Source organism: Fusarium proliferatum (genome assembly GCF_900067095.1).
Source record: "Fusarium proliferatum ET1 genome assembly, contig: FPRO_scaffold007, whole genome shotgun sequence".
NCBI lineage: Eukaryota > Fungi > Ascomycota > Sordariomycetes > Hypocreales > Nectriaceae > Fusarium > Fusarium proliferatum.
The window spans coordinates 1,167,571-1,187,616 of NW_022194796.1; the positions used below are offsets into that span (position 1 = coordinate 1,167,571).

The window sequence follows — 20,046 nt, forward strand, 5'->3', positions numbered from 1 at the left end:
TCTCCTTGTCACAGCCAGATGATGATGCCCACCTACAAGGCATGCAACGATGCAACGGTGTTTCGGCAAAGTAACATGCACAGCACCGCAAGTAGTTGAACTTGCCATGCAGCGCGTATTCAAAGCCGTGTAATTAACTACCTACTTAGTGAGGTTACAAGATACGTAAATCTCAGCAAAATAATGGCGATTTACCCTTGACAACGCATGAATGGCTCGAATGTCTTCCATTTTGTGATTCTAGTGCGGGAGCAGGGACGGAACAGATCATCCCATTCCGCTAACCAATAGGACATCTTCCACAGATAGTTAGAAAGTTGGTCTAAGGCCAGGGATGCCCGGGGAAACGGCTTCGGAGACAAGCAAGGAAGAGTTAGGGGGCTGCCCCAAGAATTTCTTGAGAATTCGGTTTCGGAGGTATAACGCTGGGCATGGGAACTTGCACCGAGATTATCACGTTTTGGGTTTAAGTGCTCATGGCGTCTCTGGGGATGGTATTAGAGAACAAGACTAGGTCACTAAAAGAAAACAAAGTTGTTATGCCTACCTTTGTCCCCTGGGCATCGGAAATGAGCCTACGAATTTGTGATTCTATTCCTATTGGTCGTGACGAAGAGATGTGTTTCCGAGATGCGTATAAGTTGAGTATACTATGTAGTGAAGCCTTGAGTAAGGCGCCTGAGTATTAGTAACGGCCAAGGAGCATACATGATGGTTAGCAATATGACAATGTCTAACGATTGGTTCGGCGATGCCCAGAAGATATCCCCATTCATTGTATATTGGTATCCTGTCATGTGCTGGGCCATTGATTGCTCTGATAGCACTCATTGTAACGACGACGACGGTGATACAGGTGTCGGGACAGATTCCGCAACACAGACATGTGCCGGCGCTGGATAAACATTGGAATTCCTCAAAGCTAATGGAGGCTCCTTTTTGGTCGTGAATGCTACTGCGTATATTTTACCTGTCCAGCAAAGTCTTGTTCACCCAGACCAGTGGATCGTCCCTCCACGTGTGGTCTAGCCGTTCTCGCCAAGGTAAACTTTATCAGAAAGGCCCTTGAACTTGGGCTGACTTACCATTTTATCATTTAGGATTCAGGTCATGGATTTTAAGTGGCGCCCTGAGCTACTGTTACTTTTGTATCTCGATTAATGCCAAAGCGCAGGTTGGATAACAGCCTTGATGTCAACGCGTCCCTAATGTTGAAAGCAAATACAGTTGAACCAGGATGAAGGAAGAAGAGGGCAAAGAAAACCGCCGAAGGTGGAAGTGTTCACGGGACAGGGCCTTATTTGGCCCGCTTATTAATAGCAACTCAACTCAAAATGAAAAATGAGAGAAGAGGTTTCTGAAAGGTGAAGGCAGACCCTAGACTCATGGATCCGCAGAAGCATATCTTCCGGGCCCAACGTTGACAAGGACAAGGAGTGTTTGAGAAGCCAGGTATAGCAGAAGTAATTAAACTTTGCGTACGAAGAAATACGTAAAGAGGTGGCGCCTCTGGCGGTAAAACGTCGACTCTGAGTTGCCAAGTTACGCAACAGCATATGCATGCATACTACGGAGTACCATAAGGATGATGCATTGAGTTTGGAAGAGGCTACTGACTTCACGTCAAAAACTGCAGCTAACAAGTTGACGTGAAACACAGGACGGTGCGATGGGCAGCAGTAAAAGGCCTGTGATGACAAATATTTTAGCTACTGGGAGATGTGTGCCCAGGTAACTTTTTCCAAATCATGGCGTTGATTGTGCTCATGGGCTGTCCCTTATTAGTGAGTTTATCACGGGAGGCAGATTGAGTTTCCACCAGTTTCAGAGTTAGAGCTAACTTTAGTTGCATGACTAAAAGAATCGGGGTCAGAGTAGCCCATACTGAAAAGGGATAAAGTATGTCATCTCATGTTAGATCTTGAACTGAGAGTAATGGGCGATGTGTTTTCAATACAGAACGAAACGGAGACTGTTCTATTGACAAGCTCGTTCTGTGACATCTGTACCTTGACATGCCCAAGGGTAAAGTTTACAGATATTTCTGGCCTTTACCATCCTTGTCATAGGCGCCCAGTCTTTTGACAGTGCCTTATGGAGTACCTAGTCCCAGGAGATTTCCATCACAAAGCGAAAATTGAACTTTAGGTCGTACATCCAATATTGGCAGGTCCTGTCGTGACCTGTGATCTCATCGACTTGTCCCCTATTTCATTGATCAAAAGCATGCATTTCTCATCCACTCCCCACGGATCTCAGAATAAATTACTAATTTCCTCCTATTCAACTCTCCCCTGATAACTACCCCCAGAATCACATCCCATCATAACATCATATCATTTCGTATCACGCATACAAGGAAATTTTCTGGCATGTGTCATCTATTTCGTTGATGTGGCTTGAACCTTTGTTGTGGCTCCTTATGAGCCGCAGTCTTCCAAGTCCATAGGCGTCGACCTAGGCTGAGAATCGACCAACTAATAGGTCCTAGAATGAAGCCTGATGAATTGGCCGAACGCTTCCCTCTTCACAATTCGCACAGGACATTCGGTGGACAACGCTACAACAGAAAGCCCTCTCAAGATACACGTCCACCAACATGACGTACACCAACATGAGAACAAGGATCGTGGCCATTCCCAAGCCGTCGGAAAGACGGTTGGTTGCACCTTGTCCGACCCAGGCCACCGGGTTTTATCCCAGCGCCCGGTCGTTAGGCTTGAGCTAGCCTACCCACGTCGTTGGGACCGCCCGAAGCCCCTTGATGAATGAGAGGGATGAGGGACCAGGGTCTCGACGGGAGTTTGTTTTGCGTACCCGAAGCCATTTGCAGGCTCATCAGAGGAACTACCGTGGCCAATGGCATCTCCTTGCAGAACTTGATACAACGCGAATACCGAAAGTACCTTTGTAAGGGTTTAGTAAACGACGCCAGAAGGTCTTTTCCGTCCTGGCTCAGAGCATTGCAATGAGACCAGCCTTGCTTGTTTCCTCACGTTGTCTCCTCACAACGGTTCCAGAATGCCCGGACCCATTTATCGGAATATTACCAGTGAGCTAAGGGATCGTATATGCGCGTTTGTGTCTAGTGGACAGCCACATAATTGCATACCTTTGCCGACATACCTCTTCCTCTTTTCATATCCAGGTACCGGCGCAGGACCTTGGCGAGTAGTTGGTGAATCAGAGGTAGCAAGCTCCCTAATTCATATAGGGTGCGATGGGCTGTATGTATTACAAACACCACTCAGAATTCACCTTTTTGGATCCCAGTTCCCGACTGGATGGGTCGCCTCTTGAACATGTACAGGCGCTCTAGACCGGGGTAGTCACCACACCAAGACAGCACAACATCCAATGCCAATGACACATCAGCAGCAAGCGCTTGTTCCACTTCCACTTGCAGGCAGTTCATTTGTGGTAGGGCTTTGTGGCTTTGCCAAGAAAGCCGAGAGCTAGATACCCGTCCCAAGCTGCTGGGTCCCAAGCTGCTTGACCCCGTCCTCGTCTCTTGTCTCCATCCTCTTGGTCCCCTTTGCTAAGTTAGCTACTCTGTCTGAATCCACTCTTCAGGCCTCGGTCGCACCAGGTGTTTGGGTCGCTTCCCGTTCCCTTTCAACTGGCCCTTGTCCCTTGCTTTATGCATTGCTCTTCTGGGTTTGGCTCCTTTTCTTCTGGTGTTTCTACAGAGCGGGGATTTCATTCAAGCTTCTTGCCCTTCTCCATTTCCATAACTAGCTTCTATTTCCCGACTCTCCTACCTACTCTAGCTCCTGGTCTCTCTTGACGTCGCTGGTACTACATAGCACTTCTTACTGATGCCGCTCCAAGCGTCCCCCTTAGAGAGACGGGTCAGTAGTTAGTGTCGATCGTCTTTTGCTCCCGTCTTCCCCTCATTGTGCTGCACGATCCACGATACCACCAATAACCTCTCTGTCGAATTGTCTCGTGTTGCTATCCGCGATTACCACCCACGCACATATTCGATTCATGTTACCATTGGATTTTGACTCCGCATCGGTATCCATAATTGACTACCAAGTCGTTAATCAGAACGACTTTAGGACTTTTCAACCTTTGGGACAGTCGGCAGCGCGAAGTCTCAGCATTTCTCAGCTCCAAGTCCAAGTCCGAGAAGCGCAGTTACTCGCAGCATCGGGTTGAGTTGCCCTTTCTCTTCATGATTTCAGCTAAGAGCCGCTTCTGTTCTTTTGCCTGATACTCAGTCCTTGTCATACATAACTGTGACTGCCTTATGGCGCCTGCTGTAATGGCAGCGCAGTCACCAAGTCATGGCAATATGCCTGACTCTTCACCTTCAAGTCTTCACCATTTTCAGTTTACTTTTAACTGTTCCGCTTCAAATTCTGGCGGGACCAGTTTCATTGAGCCGGATGTATGTACTTTTTCTTCTGTACCTCCCATTTAGCTCGAGGGCATGCTGACTTTGTGTAGCCTGATGCTCAAGGCATGTAAGTTGTCGAAGCCCATAGTGCACCTTCACCGTGTTAATCCCGCCTAACAAGAACTATCAGAGACTCTGAATCTCTCACAGACAGCGTACAGAATTTCCCAGAAGAATTTGGGCGAACGTATCATGCCTACCGGGCTGGCTGTAAGCTTTGTCTATTCATTCACCAGCATGCACCACTAATGACGCCTTTTAGCATACGCGTTCCCCAACGACCAACTAGAGCGTGAGCGACTTGATTTACAGAATGAAGCATTAGTAAAACTCTTCGGTGAGCGTCTTTACTTTGCACCACTGTCAAGGAGAGCACCGCCTGTGAATATCCTCGATATTGCTACTGGTACTGGTGACTGGGCAATCAAAATGGGCGACTTGTTTCCGGAAACAGAAGTAGTTGCAACCGACCTTTCACCAATACAGCCTCGAAAAGTGCCCCCGAACGTGAACTTTTACGTCGAAGATTCGTATGTCAACATCCAGGCCTCATATGACCCTTTGGAAACTTACTACCTTCTAGCTCTGAGCCTTGGGATTACTCTCAGCCTTTCGATTACATTCATACCCGTGTCACATCTGGCTGCTGGGCTAGCTTCAAGGAGCAGATTGCGGACCAAGCCTTTCAGACACTGAAGCCAGGAGGGTGGTTCGAGTCGCAGGAATACGATGCCGTTATAATGTCTGATGATGAAACCCTTCCACCGGACGGACCTCTTGCAACATGGTTCCGCGAAATCAATAAAGCTTCAGAATTGATGGGCCGGCCCACCAATGTTGCTGCCCATGTTCGTGAGGCATATGTGCAGGCGGGTTTTGTTGACGTTCAAGAGCGAATCTTCAAAATGCCCATGAATGGCTGGCCAAAGGATGAACGCCTAAAGGAACTTGGGCGCATGTGGGAAAGGAATTTCTTGATGGGCCTCAGCGGCTTCTCTTTCACACTGTTCAACCGCGTCTACGAGAGAACTCCTGCGCAGATTGAGGTAAGTATACTGTCAAGGTTTCTCGGACTTATTTGACTCAAAGTCACAGGTGGCACTGGTTGATGTCCGACGAGAGCTGATCGACACGCGGATTCACGCTTATATACCAATACACGTCATCATTGGCAGGAAGCCATTCCCAGGTGAACGGCCTGTCACACGAGTGCCATTTACATGAAGGGCAAACACTGGGGATTGGAATGAACTACAACCACATATTGAACCTGAATAGTTCAGGAAAGGAGCTGGGCAAACGGTTCAGAAGGACTACTTTTAACACCTATAAACCACCTCACGAACGATGCATAGCGACACATGGGGACGACTTTGGCTTTTCATATCCACGATACCCAATAACGTCGATACGATGCACATGACTAGAATAATGTATTGATAGGGGTTTGGGTACAACATCGTACCGACCTGGACTTTTGATAGCCGCCTGTTTTGAAGCCTTGGAGTCTGTAATTAATGGCAATGAGATTGTCAGACGACATAACACGTTTCCAAAAAAAATGCTACTGAGACGACCCGTTTCGTTTCTTATACAAGTGTCTCCTCTTTCACAAATGTCAGGCCCAATCACTGTCCTCAAGCATTTACTCCGATCTTCTCACGAGCCAGTCCAGTTCGCGGGCTTGCTCTTCGCTGAGTAGTTCACGAATTCCTTGTTGAGTGAGGAATGCATGGTCGTGATATTCAAAGCCAGGAACAACCGTCTCTGAGATCAGCAAGCCCCCAGTTTCCTCCCTCTTTGATTCATGGCCGGTATCTGGCTCGTCGGGCAGCAAGTAACTTGCCTTCCAGACATCGCCTTCAACGATCCATTGTATACGCTCGCCTCGTTCAACCGCATTACCGACGATAAAAGACTCGATGCGCCCATCAGGGTGGATGAGTACATAGCGTCCCCTTCCACGATGCAAAGTATGAATCACACGGCTGCGGTTGCGATGGAAGTTCCCCTGACTATGGCGCGGGGTTAGCAGGTAGTAAATGGTGGTAGAGAGACGTCGTATGTCCGCCCTGTAACCTTCACGAGCAGGGCCCGAAAGAGCTAGAGTCTCGTGGGAGAGAGCTTCGGATGGATACGGTGAAGGAATGGTAGTAGGATTTGTATCGGTTTGACGGAAGTAGCCTCCCTCGATATGAGGCTCCAAGGATAGAGCCTGGATGAGGGACTTTGACTGAGAATTTTCAGGTTCAGATGAAGAGGTGAATAAAGGTTTGATGGTGCCCAAGTCAGGCTCGCCGTTGACGAGTTCGCCCATCTTGTGTTTGGTATCAAATAAAGCAGGCAATCGTTTTGAGAATATGATAGAGGATGAGAATTGTTTCTGGGTTGGCAGCAATTGAAAGATAGACTGCTCCTTTTATACCCCTGAATAGAGAGTGAGCAAGGGACTGATAGCGTAGCGATAGAGCTTACACATTTTACTATAAGACGTTGAATGTATGGTTCGCTGCCGTTGCGCCCACACCAATGTGATGGGATGTTTGATAAGAGGGCCTGCAAAACGGGACCCTCTTGGTGTGATGCAGGATTCAAAACTACTCAAAGAAGCTAGTATCATGTTAGCAAACGATGATGGTGTAAGCCAAAGTCTGACCTCCAGGGAATGATTACGAGCTCAGAACTCAGAGTAGGATAAAGAGGTGCAAAATTGGCGTTTGGGAACTAGCAGGGAGTTTGTCCTGAGGTTAGGTTGCTGAGATGATGTCAGAGTTGCTCTGAAGTGAGCTACCCATGGTGAATATGCTCCATCGCGTGGTGGTCAGGCCAAGCCCGTAGTTTCCGGGTCATACGCCTACAATAACAAGCCGTTGATTGCATACGACAAAGGTTTCTGTGTGATAGCAAAGCTTGAATCTGGATGTCAGCTGTTGGGTTTGTGATGGGGAAGCAAATATGTTAGTGTAGTTCGTGATACTATTCGGAAATCCCAAGCAACAGACACCGGCCACTAGATTAGTACCTTATGAATAAGATCTTCTTGGTGCAGATGAACAATGGTGTGTCAGTCGCTAAGTACTAGGTGCCAGTGATGATCAGACTGGTCTGTTATTCATTGGTAATAACTGCAGAGCTATACGCTTGTGCATTCATGAGTGGATGTTGAGCCCAAGGGTCTCTCGAACGGACAGAAAATTAAGGAGGGCTGCAACAGCTGCCACCAAAGAATACCATAAAAGCGGAGTCTTCCACCTCATGGAAAGAAGTACTTTGACTTCTGTTTTCTTTACTTATCTATGAAAATTTATGAAGTTTGAGGATGAAAATGAAGTAAATATTTCATTGCATATTTCTTTCTTAAAAGCGTCGGTGTAGTACATGCTCTCAGGTTATTGACGCAGGAGGTGCCTCAGCGTTTTTAGCCGGGCCGTCTTTAGAGCAAGACCTTCTTAGTTACTAACCAAAATACATTAGTCTAAAGACCCACTAAACTTATCAAATCTATCCTAAACTTAGGATACCTTAGGTCCCCGATAGCGGGAAGGCTGCAGACTGACCATGACGCAAACCATGCTCTGGAGCGTCTTCTCACCTGTGCAGCTGTGCTGGACCAATAACTATCACGAGACAAAGCAACACAAGCCAGCACACAATCGCCAGCTCTGCGGCGCGCTTGCTTCGTGATATTTGCTCGATCTATCCTTATTTTAAATTGAAGAACGAAATCCGGGGTAGCAGCACGACAATTGACCGAATCACGCCGGCCGCTGAATCCGACAATGACTGCCCCTCGTTTGCTTCAAAAGCCGTCACTGAGCATTAACCGTCCTACCATTTTCCTTATTCATCGCACCGCCATATCCTCTATCCCTCGTCGCAGGACCTTTTCGCAATGCCATTATCGTCCCCAACAACATTCCGAACGAGAACTACAAGAGCGCCTACAAGCTGCGCGACCCCTCGTCCCACATCGCGCTGCGCGCAAGTTCACACAAGCGGGCAGCAGCCGTAATTCGCGTCTCACCGTAATAGCAACCGTCCTCGCTGCAATTGGCTTCTACTTCTACAACTCTCAAACCGTTCCGGTTACAGGCCGTCGAAGATTCAACTTCCTCTCTGATTCCATGGTCGCACGCGCGCATTCGAAAGCAGCTGCACAGGTTATCGAGCAGGTCAGAGCGCAAGGTGGCCATTTTCTATCAGAATGGGATCCAAGGACTATCCTGGTCAGGAGGGTAATGAAGAAGCTAATCCCCGTGAGCGGCATGGCGGACCTCAATTGGGAAATATTCGTGATAGCTGATAATAGTACGTTTTGGCGATCATGTGCAGCGAGACTGTGGGTTTGCTGACCTTTGGCCATAGGAACAGCAAACGCCTTCGTCCTCCCTGGGGGTAAAGTGTTTGTGCATAGTGGTATTATCAACGTCTGCCGCAGTGAGGATGCCCTCGCAGCAGTATTAGGGCACGAGATCGCGCATAATACAGCCTCTCACGCAGCAGAGCGCCTCTCTGCTGCATGGGTAGGAAATCTTACAGCCGGAAGTTTGTTCTTCCTCGCTGGAGCTCTGCCCGGTCTTGCACTCTTTGGACTCTGGAATGTCGTGGGAGGATATTACCTGCAAGATCTACTCTTCTACCTTCCCATGGGTCGAAAGCAGGAGAGCGAGGCAGACTACATCGGCCTAATGATGATGGCCGAAGCATGTTACGACCCACGCGCAGCTTTAGGCTTCTGGCAGCGAATGCATGCGCTTCAGCATGCCAGTGGAGAAGAAGCCCCAGAAATGCTGAGCACTCATCCATCCGTAAGTTTAACACATATTGCTGAGAGAATCGGGCGAACTGACGAGACGTAGAACGAAAATCGGATTGTAAAGATCAGTGAATGGCTGCCAAAGGCTCTTGAGAAGCGAGCGGAGAGTGATTGTCGTGGAACAGCAGCGTTCGCGGACCGATTCCGTGACGCGATCAGAAGACGATCTACTACAGTTGTCGTATAATAAGCAGACCAGCATTTATGAGCCAACGAATAAAGGGTATAGAGCGCCAAAGTCACATCAGAGTACAGAGAAGCGGCATGGTACCAAGGACGTTGAGTTATAGTTTAGAAAGCATTTTCTCGGTTTCTGCAAATCATCAGGAAATATATATCAGCAATCTGTTACAGTGTTAGATAGCTCATCCCTTCAAAGTTGGACTCTAATAAGGCCATCTTGAGTAATAGGTGCCGACGGGACGAACTGGGGCTTCAAATCGAGTGCTTCCTTGTGAAAGTTGACAATTGCTTCCCTGTGATAGGTGCAGACTACCCGGCTTAGTAGCTTTCCTAGCGCACTTCCCCAGCTCCCCCGGTCCCCGGGCTTCTGCAATGGGTGAAGGTACTGCTCGTGACCGTGAACCGAGGCAAGCCCCCACCTGCCGACGGCGCCCCGGAAAGAACTCCTTGTTTCTTTTCCAAGCTCATCAACTCAATTTATTCATTTATCACCTACACTTTCATCTACAGCTCATTCTTTCGTCAACTTCTCATTCCCCTTGTAACTCGACTTTTATAACCACCTACCTTACAAAATGTCCGAGACATATACTACCGCTGAGGTTGGAAAGCACAAGGATGAGGCCAACGGTTTCTGGCTCATTGTTGAGAATGACGTTTACGACGTGACCAGTACGACTACCGAACCCAAACTCGCAGAAACAAATGGAAGCTGACAAACACCCGTAGATTTCATCGACGAACATCCCGGTGGTGCCAAGATCCTGAAGCGCTGGTCTGGAAAGAACGCTACCAAGGCCTTCTGGAAGTACCACAACGAGCATGTCCTGGCAAAGTATGGCAAGGACCTCAAGATTGGCGCTGTCGGCGAGAGCGCCAAGCTATAGAAAGATGCCAACTCTGGGACTCGAAGGCGGCAGCGTGCACTTTTTTCTGATTTGATTTAATTTGATTTTGGCATGGCGCATACCACATGTTGGATTAAGCTACACTATATAGGTGGACTTGTATCGAGTTCAAAGATCTTGGTCTAGAAGCAAGTGGCGGATGGTCATACTGGACATACCAGGCCATTAGAGTAAAGAAATATTCATATAGACCGAGAACTTGCATCCGTCGCGTGCCATCATATAAGTCTCCTTTGAGTCCGGAGGCATCTGCATCGGACTAATCCACCTTCCGAAAGGAGTTGGCCGAGATAATTGTAGGAGTCAACACCATGGCAATCATCGTCTATCGTAGAAGGATCTTGCCGCAAGTTGCGGCTTAAGCGGCGAAGACAAGTGGGGAGGCTTACATGAACGGTGTGAGATAGCGGTAAATTGAGTGACTCATGTTGTTCTTCAGTTAAACAACTTCTCGAGGCATTTATAACATTACCATCATCTTGAACTACATTCTGGGCAAGAATGAGCGACTTATACAATCTCGACCTTCAGCGGACCCGTTTATCCCGCCGCCACGGCCCCGAGCCCGGCTCCGCTCCGGCACCTACTCTCCCCGAGTTATCTGCCATCGAGACCGCTGAAGCCAAGCTCCCTCGGCCTGAATCGGAGGACTACCTTCGAGGTGTCTCACAGGAACATGTTGTACGACACATCATACAGGACATTGTTCCCGCGTGTAACGGCCAGGGCAGTTCGTCCCGTTATTACGGGTTTGTCACCGGTGGTACTCTTCCTATTGCTGAGTGGGCAGACAATGTAGTCTCCCGCCTGGACCAGAATGTCCAGGTTCATCTGCCAGCACAGACAATTGCAACTACCTTGGAGGATGCAGCTTTGGAGATGCTCGTTTCGCTACTGAGACTTGGGGATTGGAAAGGACGGACCTTCACAACTGGGGCTACGGGCAGTAATGTACTTGGACTTGCATGTGGACGCGAAGCCATCTTGGAGAAACGCGGGCAGAGTATCGGTGAGGTCGGCTTGCTTGCGGCCTGTCTTTCTGCTGGCGTCAGGGAGCTCCAGATCCTCACGAGTGCAGGTCACAGCTCCTTGTCCAAGGCAGCGAGTGTCGTCGGCTTCGGACGAGGAGCTGTGAAAGAGCTGAGACTCAGCGATAGCGAGCCATGGAGATTGGACCTCCAGGCTTTGGAAAGAGAACTTCAGAAGAAAGACGCCGCAAGTGTTATTGCATTAAGCGCCGGAGAGGTCAACACCGGGCGATATGCTTTAACGGGGGTTGAAGAGATGCGTAAAGTAAGGGAGTTGGCGGACAAGTATGGAGCTTGGATTCATGTCGATGGAGGTAAGAATCCAACCCTTTTGCAGGATGCCGTTCATTCTAACATCTCAGCCTTCGGTATCTTTGCTCGCGCTCTTCCCGAAGAGGACGACTACAACATTCTTCGTGATCGTGTTGGGGGGATCGAGTTAGCGGACAGTATCACCGTTGACGGGCACAAGCTTCTCAATGTAGTGAGTATTTCATATCATTTCAGCCTGACTTTAACTAGTATTGACTTGGGTCGCTAACTTGATTAGCCCTACGACTGCGGCATGTTCCTCACGCGATCACCTACTATCCTTCAATCCGTCTTCACCAACCCCAATGCAGCATACCTCTCTACGGGAGGGGCGTCCACCATTCCCTCGCCCCTGAATATTGGCCTCGAGAACTCACGGCGGTTCCGTGCCCTTCCCGCATATTCTGTTCTCCTCAGTGAAGGTCGACCAGGTATGGCAAATTTGCTGGCCAATATGACCGCTTTATCCCGCCGAGTCGCTGCGTTCCTGAGGGACTCGGGGCACTACGAGCTACTCCCCGACGACGGTGCTGACTTGAATGAGATCTTCATGATTGTTCTTTTCCGTGCTAAGAATTCCACTCTGAACGATAAGCTAGTTCAGAAGATCAATGAGACCCGGCAGATGTATGTGAGTGGCACAAGCTGGAAGGGAGAGAAGGCTGTGCGAATGGCTGTGTCCAACTGGATGGTGGATGTCGCCAGAGACTTCATGGTGGTGACTTCTATCTTGACTCACGTGGCAGAGGGAAAGGTGTTCGACATTAACAACTGTTGAGTCTGTGGGTTATAGGGGCAAGATCGTTTTTGTTTTTTGGAATGGATAGTTAGCCATAAGTCGACTGTGCCATTCGGACTGGTGATCCTGCAGTTGTCAAGACAAAACATCGCGGTATGGAATAGCTTCACTGGAATGAACTATGAGGCAACAAATGGTGGTTCTACTAAAGTATCTTAAGCCTAGGGAGACCCATAGAGTAAAGTAGTTCGTTGCAGTTACACATGAACCATGTCCTTGGGTAATATACCACTAAACCCATTCTTAATGTGTCTGATCTCCATAAACCCTTACCCAAAAAAAAAACTGGCACCAGATACGTCGTCTGTCCTTCCCATGGATGTCGACGGTCTATTATGCCCCCAGTAGCTGCTACCTATCAGCGTAGGCTCAGTCCCTAGCCAATAAGTTAGTGACGCAGTCAATGATAGCCAGCTGCATTAACTTACACATTGCAGATCTCAGTCGACTTGCCATTTTCTAAGGCAAAGAGGTATCAGTTCAGCGAAGCTGGCTTACTGAGTATCCTCATCCAAGGCATTGTTACCATCGTCAACTGAATGACTGATGCGTGGCTGCAATTTGGCGACAGCTCTCTCGATGACAGTCTTGAAAACGTCGGACTCTTGAAGGGCGCCGAGGACTGCCTGTTTGTATAGTTCCGCCCCATTCTGTATAGAAGCATTGATCTTCGCGGGAATCTCAGCGATGGTCTCATTGAGGCGCTCCTCCATAGCATCGATCTTCGCGGAAGTCTCAGCGATGGTTCCAATGAGGGTTCGTATGTCTGCCTCGATCACCGATTGGGGACCAGAGTCAAGGTCCTGGACCGACTCATTGGAAGTGACGTGCTGGCTGTCAATACCCATTTCATCGCCCGAGAGGTTGCCGTGATCACTGAGGCCTGCCCAGCCGGAGTCAGAGTTGTCAGAGTCGTCAGACACAAGAGAACAGCCAGAGTTAAAATACTGGTCAATCTCACGCTGGAAGACTGAGTCATCGACAGAGTGGCTCTTAACACAAAGATATTTTTTCCCTCTGCGCTCAATAAATTCGCTCTGACGCCCATCATCAAGGTCGTAGTTGTCGTCAACCGAGATGTACATGAGGCGGGATTGGTTCCTCTCATAGATATGAATGGCGAGGCGTAGCCACTTGAGGAATTTTTTGGTGCAGAACATCGAAATGATGTCCTTGTCAGGACTTCCCGTAGGTGGCTTTCGAAAAATGGCCAGAGCAACATATGACAAAAGGACAGGTGCAGAGGGGCACGGGATAAGATTCTTGATGTCTTCAGGGAGATCTTGGCCCTTTCCAGCGATGTCTTTAGCCAGTCTGTCGCAAGCTCTGTAGCCGGTGAACTTGGTAAAAGAGTCTGTCCAAATCAGACGATGATTCTTCATGAGAAGCGTGACAATGGCTTCATGACAGTTTGGAAGTTGTCCAGGGGGGTACCAGTCAGTGACACCAATCTTGTCGTAGATTGCCCGGAGTATTTGTTCGTAGAGTGTCTCCAGAGTTTCTTTATCGAGGTCACCCTCGGAGACCTGGCCAGAGACACCAAAGCGGACGTTCTCAAGGTCAAACGGGGGATCCTTGAAGAGATCTCGGACAGAGCCGTCAGACTCGACCTCAATCGGAGCAGCCATCATGAACCGCGTGCGTAGATATACTGACCGGCCGGCGATTGTTAGTCAAGATAACCAAGAAGCAGCGCGCGGCGCTTGCTTACCTTTGCAATAATATCGCTATCAAAGCCGTAAAGTATGATTTCTCAAGTCTACTGGTTGAAGTTACCGTGCATATAGTGTTGTGCTGGTGAAGAGTTCAGGTTGAAGTAGAGGTGCGGGGTATGGATAAATAGTAATAAATCACACTGGTACTCCTGCTGGCTCAGGGGCAAGTAATTATAAACTCTGGTTTTTCATAGCAAATGCATACAAAATAAGGAGTCTCAAAAACATTGCACTCAAGGCTACAGGTGTTGTCCATTAGACCCACTTAACCGCCGCTGACTTCGAGTTCCTTCGCCATAGCCCTTGGATATACTTGGGTGCACTGTTGTAACAATTCCTGCGGAAATTCAAAGACATTCCAGGTTGGATAAGGGGACGGCAGTGCTCAGGTTTGTCTCCCTTGTTTAGCGACTCGAACGATTTCGTAGCATTGATCAAGTAGTTGCGTACGCGACCTGTGATTCAGATGTATACTCTGTATGCTGCGCTTGACCCGACGTAGATTCCGCGACCCTCTCCGAGGCTGCCAGTGACAGTGTTCAGGCATACACTCAAAAGACAGAAAAGATCATCTACTCGAGGTAGACCCAAGAGACCAGCTGGTTGAAGGTCTCTGCGGTCTAGTAGTGACATAACTTCGGGTGCGATTGATCCGAAAAGGGGTTTTGTAATATCTGATACTTCGAGACGTTCGAACAGCTTCCAGAACCCAGCGGAAAGGGCACGCTATTTGAAGTCTTTTAATCGAATATCAGAAAGTTCTTGTGCCATAGTGTATTTCCACACCCTCTCTAGCATAGACATAACCGTTGACTGAGAGAACTGTTGATCGGCTTTAATATCAGGCAGCGAGATACCAGGCATAAGGAAAGGGGTGATATCCTTAGGGGGCTCTTGTGTAATCTCCAGGAGTCGGGTTACCCGGTATTGTGTAGCACCATCAGTGACTTAGTTTTCTGGGTTGTTATTGTCCACAAGCTTTTCAGTATCTTGTGTAGCTCATCTCTGCACCTCTCTCCAGCATAGGGCCGACTGTCGAGTTGAAGAGTGGGTAAACTTAGGACCTCTATCCTAAATAACAAAAAGACTTAGGTAGACTTAGGTAAGGCCTTGCTAGCCTTTAGACTACTTTAGTTGTTTCTGACACCTAAGCTTGGGTTCTTGAAATTTTCTTGCTCCCTGAGGCCTGGGTCTTTTGTGATTGCTAGGAGCCGGGTTACCTATCGGATACTTGATGACACCATTCATTGACTTCGTCTTCTGGGTCGTCATTGTCTGCAAGCTCTTCGGTATATCTTCTGTAAAATCGATCACTTCGTATACATCAATCAAGTTATCGCCTTCCCCATCAGAGTCAGAATCGGAGGGATGATTGTGTGCTTTGGAAGGAGCCCAAGCTCTGTCTTTATATTGTAAAGACAGGGGGACATAGTGCTTGGGTGCCCTTGATTGAGTAGTAAATATATTTGGTAAATAGCTTTGCTGCTGGCTTTAGTCTATAGCAAAAAAAGAGCAAGGCTGCAGGATTCGAACTCGCGAGCAAAAACGAAGAGTGGCCGAGGGAGGAAGGTTTTTCAGGAGCGGATTTTAGATTCATAGGTTTATAGGTAGATACCACTCGACCACTCTTCGTGGAAGGGTAGAGGATGACTTTGGTATATGTCCTTTCCCCTAGGCATGCCCTTGAAGCAGCAGCAAAAAAGTGACGGTGACTGGTCCTCCAAAAACAAAGAGCCATTGTGCGGGTAGGAATGAATTTCAGGATTCCGAGTTGCAAAATGCTCGAAAAGTCTTGGGAGATATCCCATCGAAAAGTCCGTTAAGTGAGATAGCCCGCGTATTTAGTCGTGCCTGTCTATGGCGGCCGTCATTGGTGCGCAGTTGTGAGGGAAACCCAGTCACTCGTTTAGACATAAAAAGTTCGATCATCGTCCGCCTTCGGTATCATCACATAATCCTTAACCAAATTTCTTCGAGCCGCCCTTTTGAGTCGTCTTTTTATCCGTCTTCTTCTTTCCTTGTCCAAGCAATTCCAGATGTCCTGCGCGCTCACCGAGGAGCGCTTCAGTGCGCGCCGTCATGCCGCTTGTGAATTTCTTGTGCACCTTGTCGACGCTTGCTTTTGTCTTCTTGGGTTTATGCACCTTCGATGCTTGTCGCTTTGAGTGTGTGATCTTGGCTGGGGTTGCTCGACCGAGCTTTTTGACTGTGCCTTGAGCCATTTTGAGGGACGTTGAGATATAATCTGGTGATTGCGCAGGAAGAAGGTTGGCGCGAGATAGTCGAACACTGTTGGGTCTGGTGGGGAAAAATAAAAATCAAGGTGAGCGATTTTAGTGGGGCGCAATGCTCACCGAGGTCAGTATTCGGTCTGGAGTCGGAATATCGATTGACCCTCATCATAAAATAGGGATTAAATGTATTTTTCAATCTCGAACACTTATAGCTAGTATCATGAGTGCTATTAGATGACGGTGTCTATATGTGTCCAACTAAAATATTATGAATGGCTTCAATCAACAATCGACATACCAGTGTATGCTCGAGAATGGTATCCTGATGCTCCCTAACGAAGAGTGGCGGTTATTGCAAAGCGATATTTCATGAAAAGTGTCGACTCCTCAAAACTGATAGACTCTCGAGTCTATCATTACCAGCCATCGCCCCAACCATCATCGTCATCTGTTTCCTTCGGCTTCATATCGATCTTTTTCGCGGCAATTGGCTTCGTAGCCGATTTAGCCGCGGGCTTCTTAGCTGCACTTGATTTTGATAAACCCTTTGGCAAAGCCTTGGTGGGCTTTTTCTGTGATTGGGCAGCCAACCATCCAGCAAAGTCAGGCTCGCCATCATCAAAAGCGGCAGCAGATGCAGTCGTTGTCGTAGACTGTTTGGAGGATTGGCCGGGAGAGTCGAAACTGTCGAAGTCATCGTTCATATCTCCCCATGAGTCTCCAGCATCGTCACCATCGTCGGCAGGTAAAAATGAGTCGGCTACCACACTTGCGGTATGTGAAGAGTTTCGCGAGAGTGTTGCTGGAGGAGATTTGACTGCTTGGCGGTGAAGTGACGAGGCGGTGCTCGTTGCCGGCTTCTTTGGCTCGGAGCTGGGTGAGGGCGTGGGTCCAGGTGAAGCAGCACGGGAGTCTGATTCGGCGTGAATTTCGCCTGCAGCCGCAGAGATTTTGTTCGTAAAGGAAGAGATTGCCCAGCCTGCCCAGCCACCTGGGGTGTTTTCGTTTGGCTGTGGGGTGCTCATCCGTGGAGCTGAGCCATCATTCGTCTGAGGAGGAGGCAAAACGCTTTCAGGCATGGCAGAAGCTGCCTTTTTGATCTTTTGGAGGTATATATCCATAGTACGAGTAGCAGAGTCGCGAACAATCTTCTCCTTATCAATCAAGACAGGAGAGATAACGGGCAAGATCCTGCATGCGCTATCCTCATCAGTGAAGTACTCCGCAGTGGCACCCAAGGCCATTAAGGAAGCATTCCGGGCATGTACAAATGGATCCCTGAGTGATCTAGTGAAGGCTGCAATGAGAACCTTTGAGCGGGACGAAGTACCCAAGTGCTTTGCAATTTTTCCCAAGCAGATAGTTGTATTTGTTCGAATGCCCGGTTGCTCATCATTTGCGGTTCTTGCAAGTTGTTTGAGGAGATCACCATTGATCGTGCGGTCCGAGAGCTTAGTGATGATGACCAAAACAGACTTTAATGTTTGTTCTCGTACCACCGGTGTTACGTCAGTGAAGCCAGTGATCTGTATATGTTAGTCTTGCATTGAAGTAGAGTAACAGAGACTGTACCAATTGTGGAAAGATCTTGTCGTTGACGATCTTCTGTGATAGCTGATCAATCATCAAAGGAAGGCTATCCAATAAGCACACTCGAATAGCTCGATCGGGATTTCCGAATAGGCGAATGATGAAGGGTGTAATCTTTGAATCGAAGTCGTCCTTGGGAAGTTTAGATGCGATTTTGAGAACTACGGATACAGCCCTAGGGCCACCACCACCGAATTCAGCTGACTTCATCAGCTCCGGCATAACCTTTAGCTTGAAGAACTCTTCTGGAAAGTCATCGCTCAGTTCGTCCAGTCCACTGTTCAAATGATTAGCAATTTGGAGGTATAAAAGGAGCTGAAGATGTACCTAAGGAACTCTTCTCGTTCATCTGGCGTCTTGATGTCCAGATTATCGATACCCTCGGTCAGCTTAATGAGAGAACTGTCAAAAAAAGAGCCATTTCGGTTGCCTTGATCAAGGAAAGCTCCCACACTGATTCGGGCCTTCGGGTTCGCGTTACACAGACGCTTATAACTGGACTGCATTGAAGGGGGGATGCTCTTCGTTTGGCCAGCCTGATCAGCTCCATTGTAATCGCCGTTGAAAACTTCAAAGATCAATGTTCCGAGATTAAATGCGTCTACTGCTGTATGGGGATTCTTCTTGATAACATCCCATCCGCCTCGTGCCAACTCTGGAGGAGAGTATCGACCCGCATCAGGTACCAAGCTACCGTATGTCTATATATATGTTAGTCTGATTATACGGGTACCTGTATGGGGACCTCTTGCATATATTATTGACTCATCGTCCTTGAGGCTGCTGAGAACATCAAAGCCGCCGAGCTTCCACTCGCCACTCTCCGAAGTATATATCGATCCAACTTTGATGTTGCCGTGGATCGAGGAAGCGTCTTCGTTGATGAATTTTATGGTGCGCTGTAACATCATTAATATCGATTAAAAGACTAACATAGCAAGCCGTACCGCAACGCTATGCAAGCCCCATTTTATCGTCTCAGGGCTGAGACTCTTTCTTCGAACGTGCCATCGTAGGGGTACTACTCGTTCGGTCGCAATGTAGATATACGTCTCCGTCTGTCAAATGCTATTAGCGGAATGCTCTTAAACCGACCGGCAGTCTTGTAGATACCTCGACCGCATCTAGAAGTTTGATCACGCCTGGGTGCCGTAGTGTTCGGAGCTTCTTTAGGGCATTCTTGGCTAGGGGGAGTTGGGATCGGTTGGTGGTGATATCAAAGGAAAAGATGCTGCAGTTTGAACCATCTTCCTATTCAAAGATTGTCAGCAAGTCCACGTTGTACGCTCTGCGACGTTGAGCTTACCCTCCTGGTACCATTATACAGGGTCCAGATGGACTCATCGATATCAACCTTGTCGCCAAAATTGTATGGAAAGGGAGGGCCTTGCGCGATGGCCGAGGCCACGGCAGATTTGAGAAAGTTCATTCCAGTGCCGCAAAGTCTAGAACTTGTACTGGGACTTGAGCATTTAACACCCTACTTGTCGAGAATCGGCATATGTACAGGTCGGAAATATTGTTGTTTGTACTATGTAGACGAATGATATATTGGTTCCAGAGTCGCAACGTGGTTATTGGCGCTGTATGTCGGGGAGCTCAAGACCCCCGCGCTAGTGCCTGATAAATTTAACAGGGGATGGAGGGGTGTCAGGGTTACCTAATCCATCTGACCATGTAAGAGCCCAGAACATACTGAGCGCCAGCAACATACGAAAGTTCGGGCTTTGAATAGGTCATGGTGTATATATGTAACTCCGTGGGAGCTAACATCCAGGTAGGTTTGATTAATTCGCCACTGACTGGACTGTAGAGGGAACTAGCCCCTGTCATCGAACTCGAAAAGACTTGGACATGAATACAGATTAGGTACATATTTGGGCTGGAACAGTTATCTAAACCAAAGATGAGTGGTTTTGTTAAAAAATCTGAAGAACAATTAGTTGAGGCAAATCAACACGGTACTTGAGTACCTGGATAAATGAATTTTGAGGCGTCTTGTTTGCATCACAAAGAAGATGAAAGAGATATTGGGTTTGGACTTGATCTTTTATCT

The 20,046-nt window shown here is 48.1% G+C and overlaps 9 protein-coding genes across 9 annotated transcripts; 4 read left to right on the forward strand and 5 right to left on the reverse strand.

Annotated features, from left to right (window-relative positions):
- Positions 1 to 2,955: 2,955 nt before the first annotated feature.
- Positions 2,956 to 3,415, reverse strand: FPRO_07819 (uncharacterized protein; the record flags this gene model as incomplete). Its single annotated transcript, XM_031234084.1, has 3 exons — positions 2,956 to 3,057; positions 3,113 to 3,225; positions 3,259 to 3,415. 3 exons carry the CDS (start codon positions 3,413 to 3,415, stop codon positions 2,956 to 2,958), a joined length of 372 nt encoding a protein of 123 aa, XP_031083856.1.
- Positions 3,416 to 4,300: 885 nt separating this feature from the next.
- Positions 4,301 to 5,629, forward strand: FPRO_07818 (uncharacterized protein; the record flags this gene model as incomplete). Its single annotated transcript, XM_031234085.1, has 6 exons — positions 4,301 to 4,396; positions 4,456 to 4,472; positions 4,536 to 4,615; positions 4,668 to 4,935; positions 4,989 to 5,451; positions 5,501 to 5,629. 6 exons carry the CDS (start codon positions 4,301 to 4,303, stop codon positions 5,627 to 5,629), a joined length of 1,053 nt encoding a protein of 350 aa, XP_031083857.1.
- Positions 5,630 to 6,050: 421 nt separating this feature from the next.
- Positions 6,051 to 6,722, reverse strand: FPRO_07817 (uncharacterized protein; the record flags this gene model as incomplete). The annotated part of the gene is made up of 1 exon (XM_031234086.1): positions 6,051 to 6,722. One exon carries the CDS (start codon positions 6,720 to 6,722, stop codon positions 6,051 to 6,053), a length of 672 nt encoding a protein of 223 aa, XP_031083858.1.
- Positions 6,723 to 8,184: 1,462 nt separating this feature from the next.
- FPRO_07816 (uncharacterized protein) lies at positions 8,185 to 9,408 on the forward strand (the record flags this gene model as incomplete). The annotated part of the gene is made up of 3 exons (XM_031234087.1): positions 8,185 to 8,713; positions 8,771 to 9,213; positions 9,265 to 9,408. 3 exons carry the CDS (start codon positions 8,185 to 8,187, stop codon positions 9,406 to 9,408), a joined length of 1,116 nt encoding a protein of 371 aa, XP_031083859.1.
- A 571-nt stretch (positions 9,409 to 9,979) lies between these two features.
- FPRO_07815 (putative cytochrome b5) lies at positions 9,980 to 10,291 on the forward strand (the record flags this gene model as incomplete). The annotated part of the gene is made up of 2 exons (XM_031234088.1): positions 9,980 to 10,076; positions 10,134 to 10,291. The coding sequence occupies 2 exons, from the start codon at positions 9,980 to 9,982 to the stop codon at positions 10,289 to 10,291; spliced, it is 255 nt and encodes an 84-aa protein (XP_031083860.1).
- Positions 10,292 to 10,813: 522 nt separating this feature from the next.
- FPRO_07814 (uncharacterized protein) lies at positions 10,814 to 12,430 on the forward strand (the record flags this gene model as incomplete). Its single annotated transcript, XM_031234089.1, has 3 exons — positions 10,814 to 11,654; positions 11,703 to 11,824; positions 11,891 to 12,430. The coding sequence occupies 3 exons, from the start codon at positions 10,814 to 10,816 to the stop codon at positions 12,428 to 12,430; spliced, it is 1,503 nt and encodes a 500-aa protein (XP_031083861.1).
- A 515-nt stretch (positions 12,431 to 12,945) lies between these two features.
- On the reverse strand, positions 12,946 to 14,079 carry FPRO_07813 (uncharacterized protein; the record flags this gene model as incomplete). Its single annotated transcript, XM_031234090.1, has 1 exon — positions 12,946 to 14,079. The coding sequence occupies one exon, from the start codon at positions 14,077 to 14,079 to the stop codon at positions 12,946 to 12,948; it is 1,134 nt and encodes a 377-aa protein (XP_031083862.1).
- Positions 14,080 to 16,124: 2,045 nt separating this feature from the next.
- FPRO_07812 (uncharacterized protein) lies at positions 16,125 to 16,388 on the reverse strand (the record flags this gene model as incomplete). Its single annotated transcript, XM_031234091.1, has 1 exon — positions 16,125 to 16,388. One exon carries the CDS (start codon positions 16,386 to 16,388, stop codon positions 16,125 to 16,127), a length of 264 nt encoding a protein of 87 aa, XP_031083863.1.
- Positions 16,389 to 16,816: 428 nt separating this feature from the next.
- Positions 16,817 to 19,419, reverse strand: FPRO_07811 (putative protein kinase family protein; the record flags this gene model as incomplete). Its single annotated transcript, XM_031234092.1, has 7 exons — positions 16,817 to 17,926; positions 17,973 to 18,267; positions 18,318 to 18,680; positions 18,756 to 18,889; positions 18,938 to 19,048; positions 19,104 to 19,241; positions 19,297 to 19,419. 7 exons carry the CDS (start codon positions 19,417 to 19,419, stop codon positions 16,817 to 16,819), a joined length of 2,274 nt encoding a protein of 757 aa, XP_031083864.1.
- Between the last annotated feature and the right edge of the window lie 627 nt (positions 19,420 to 20,046).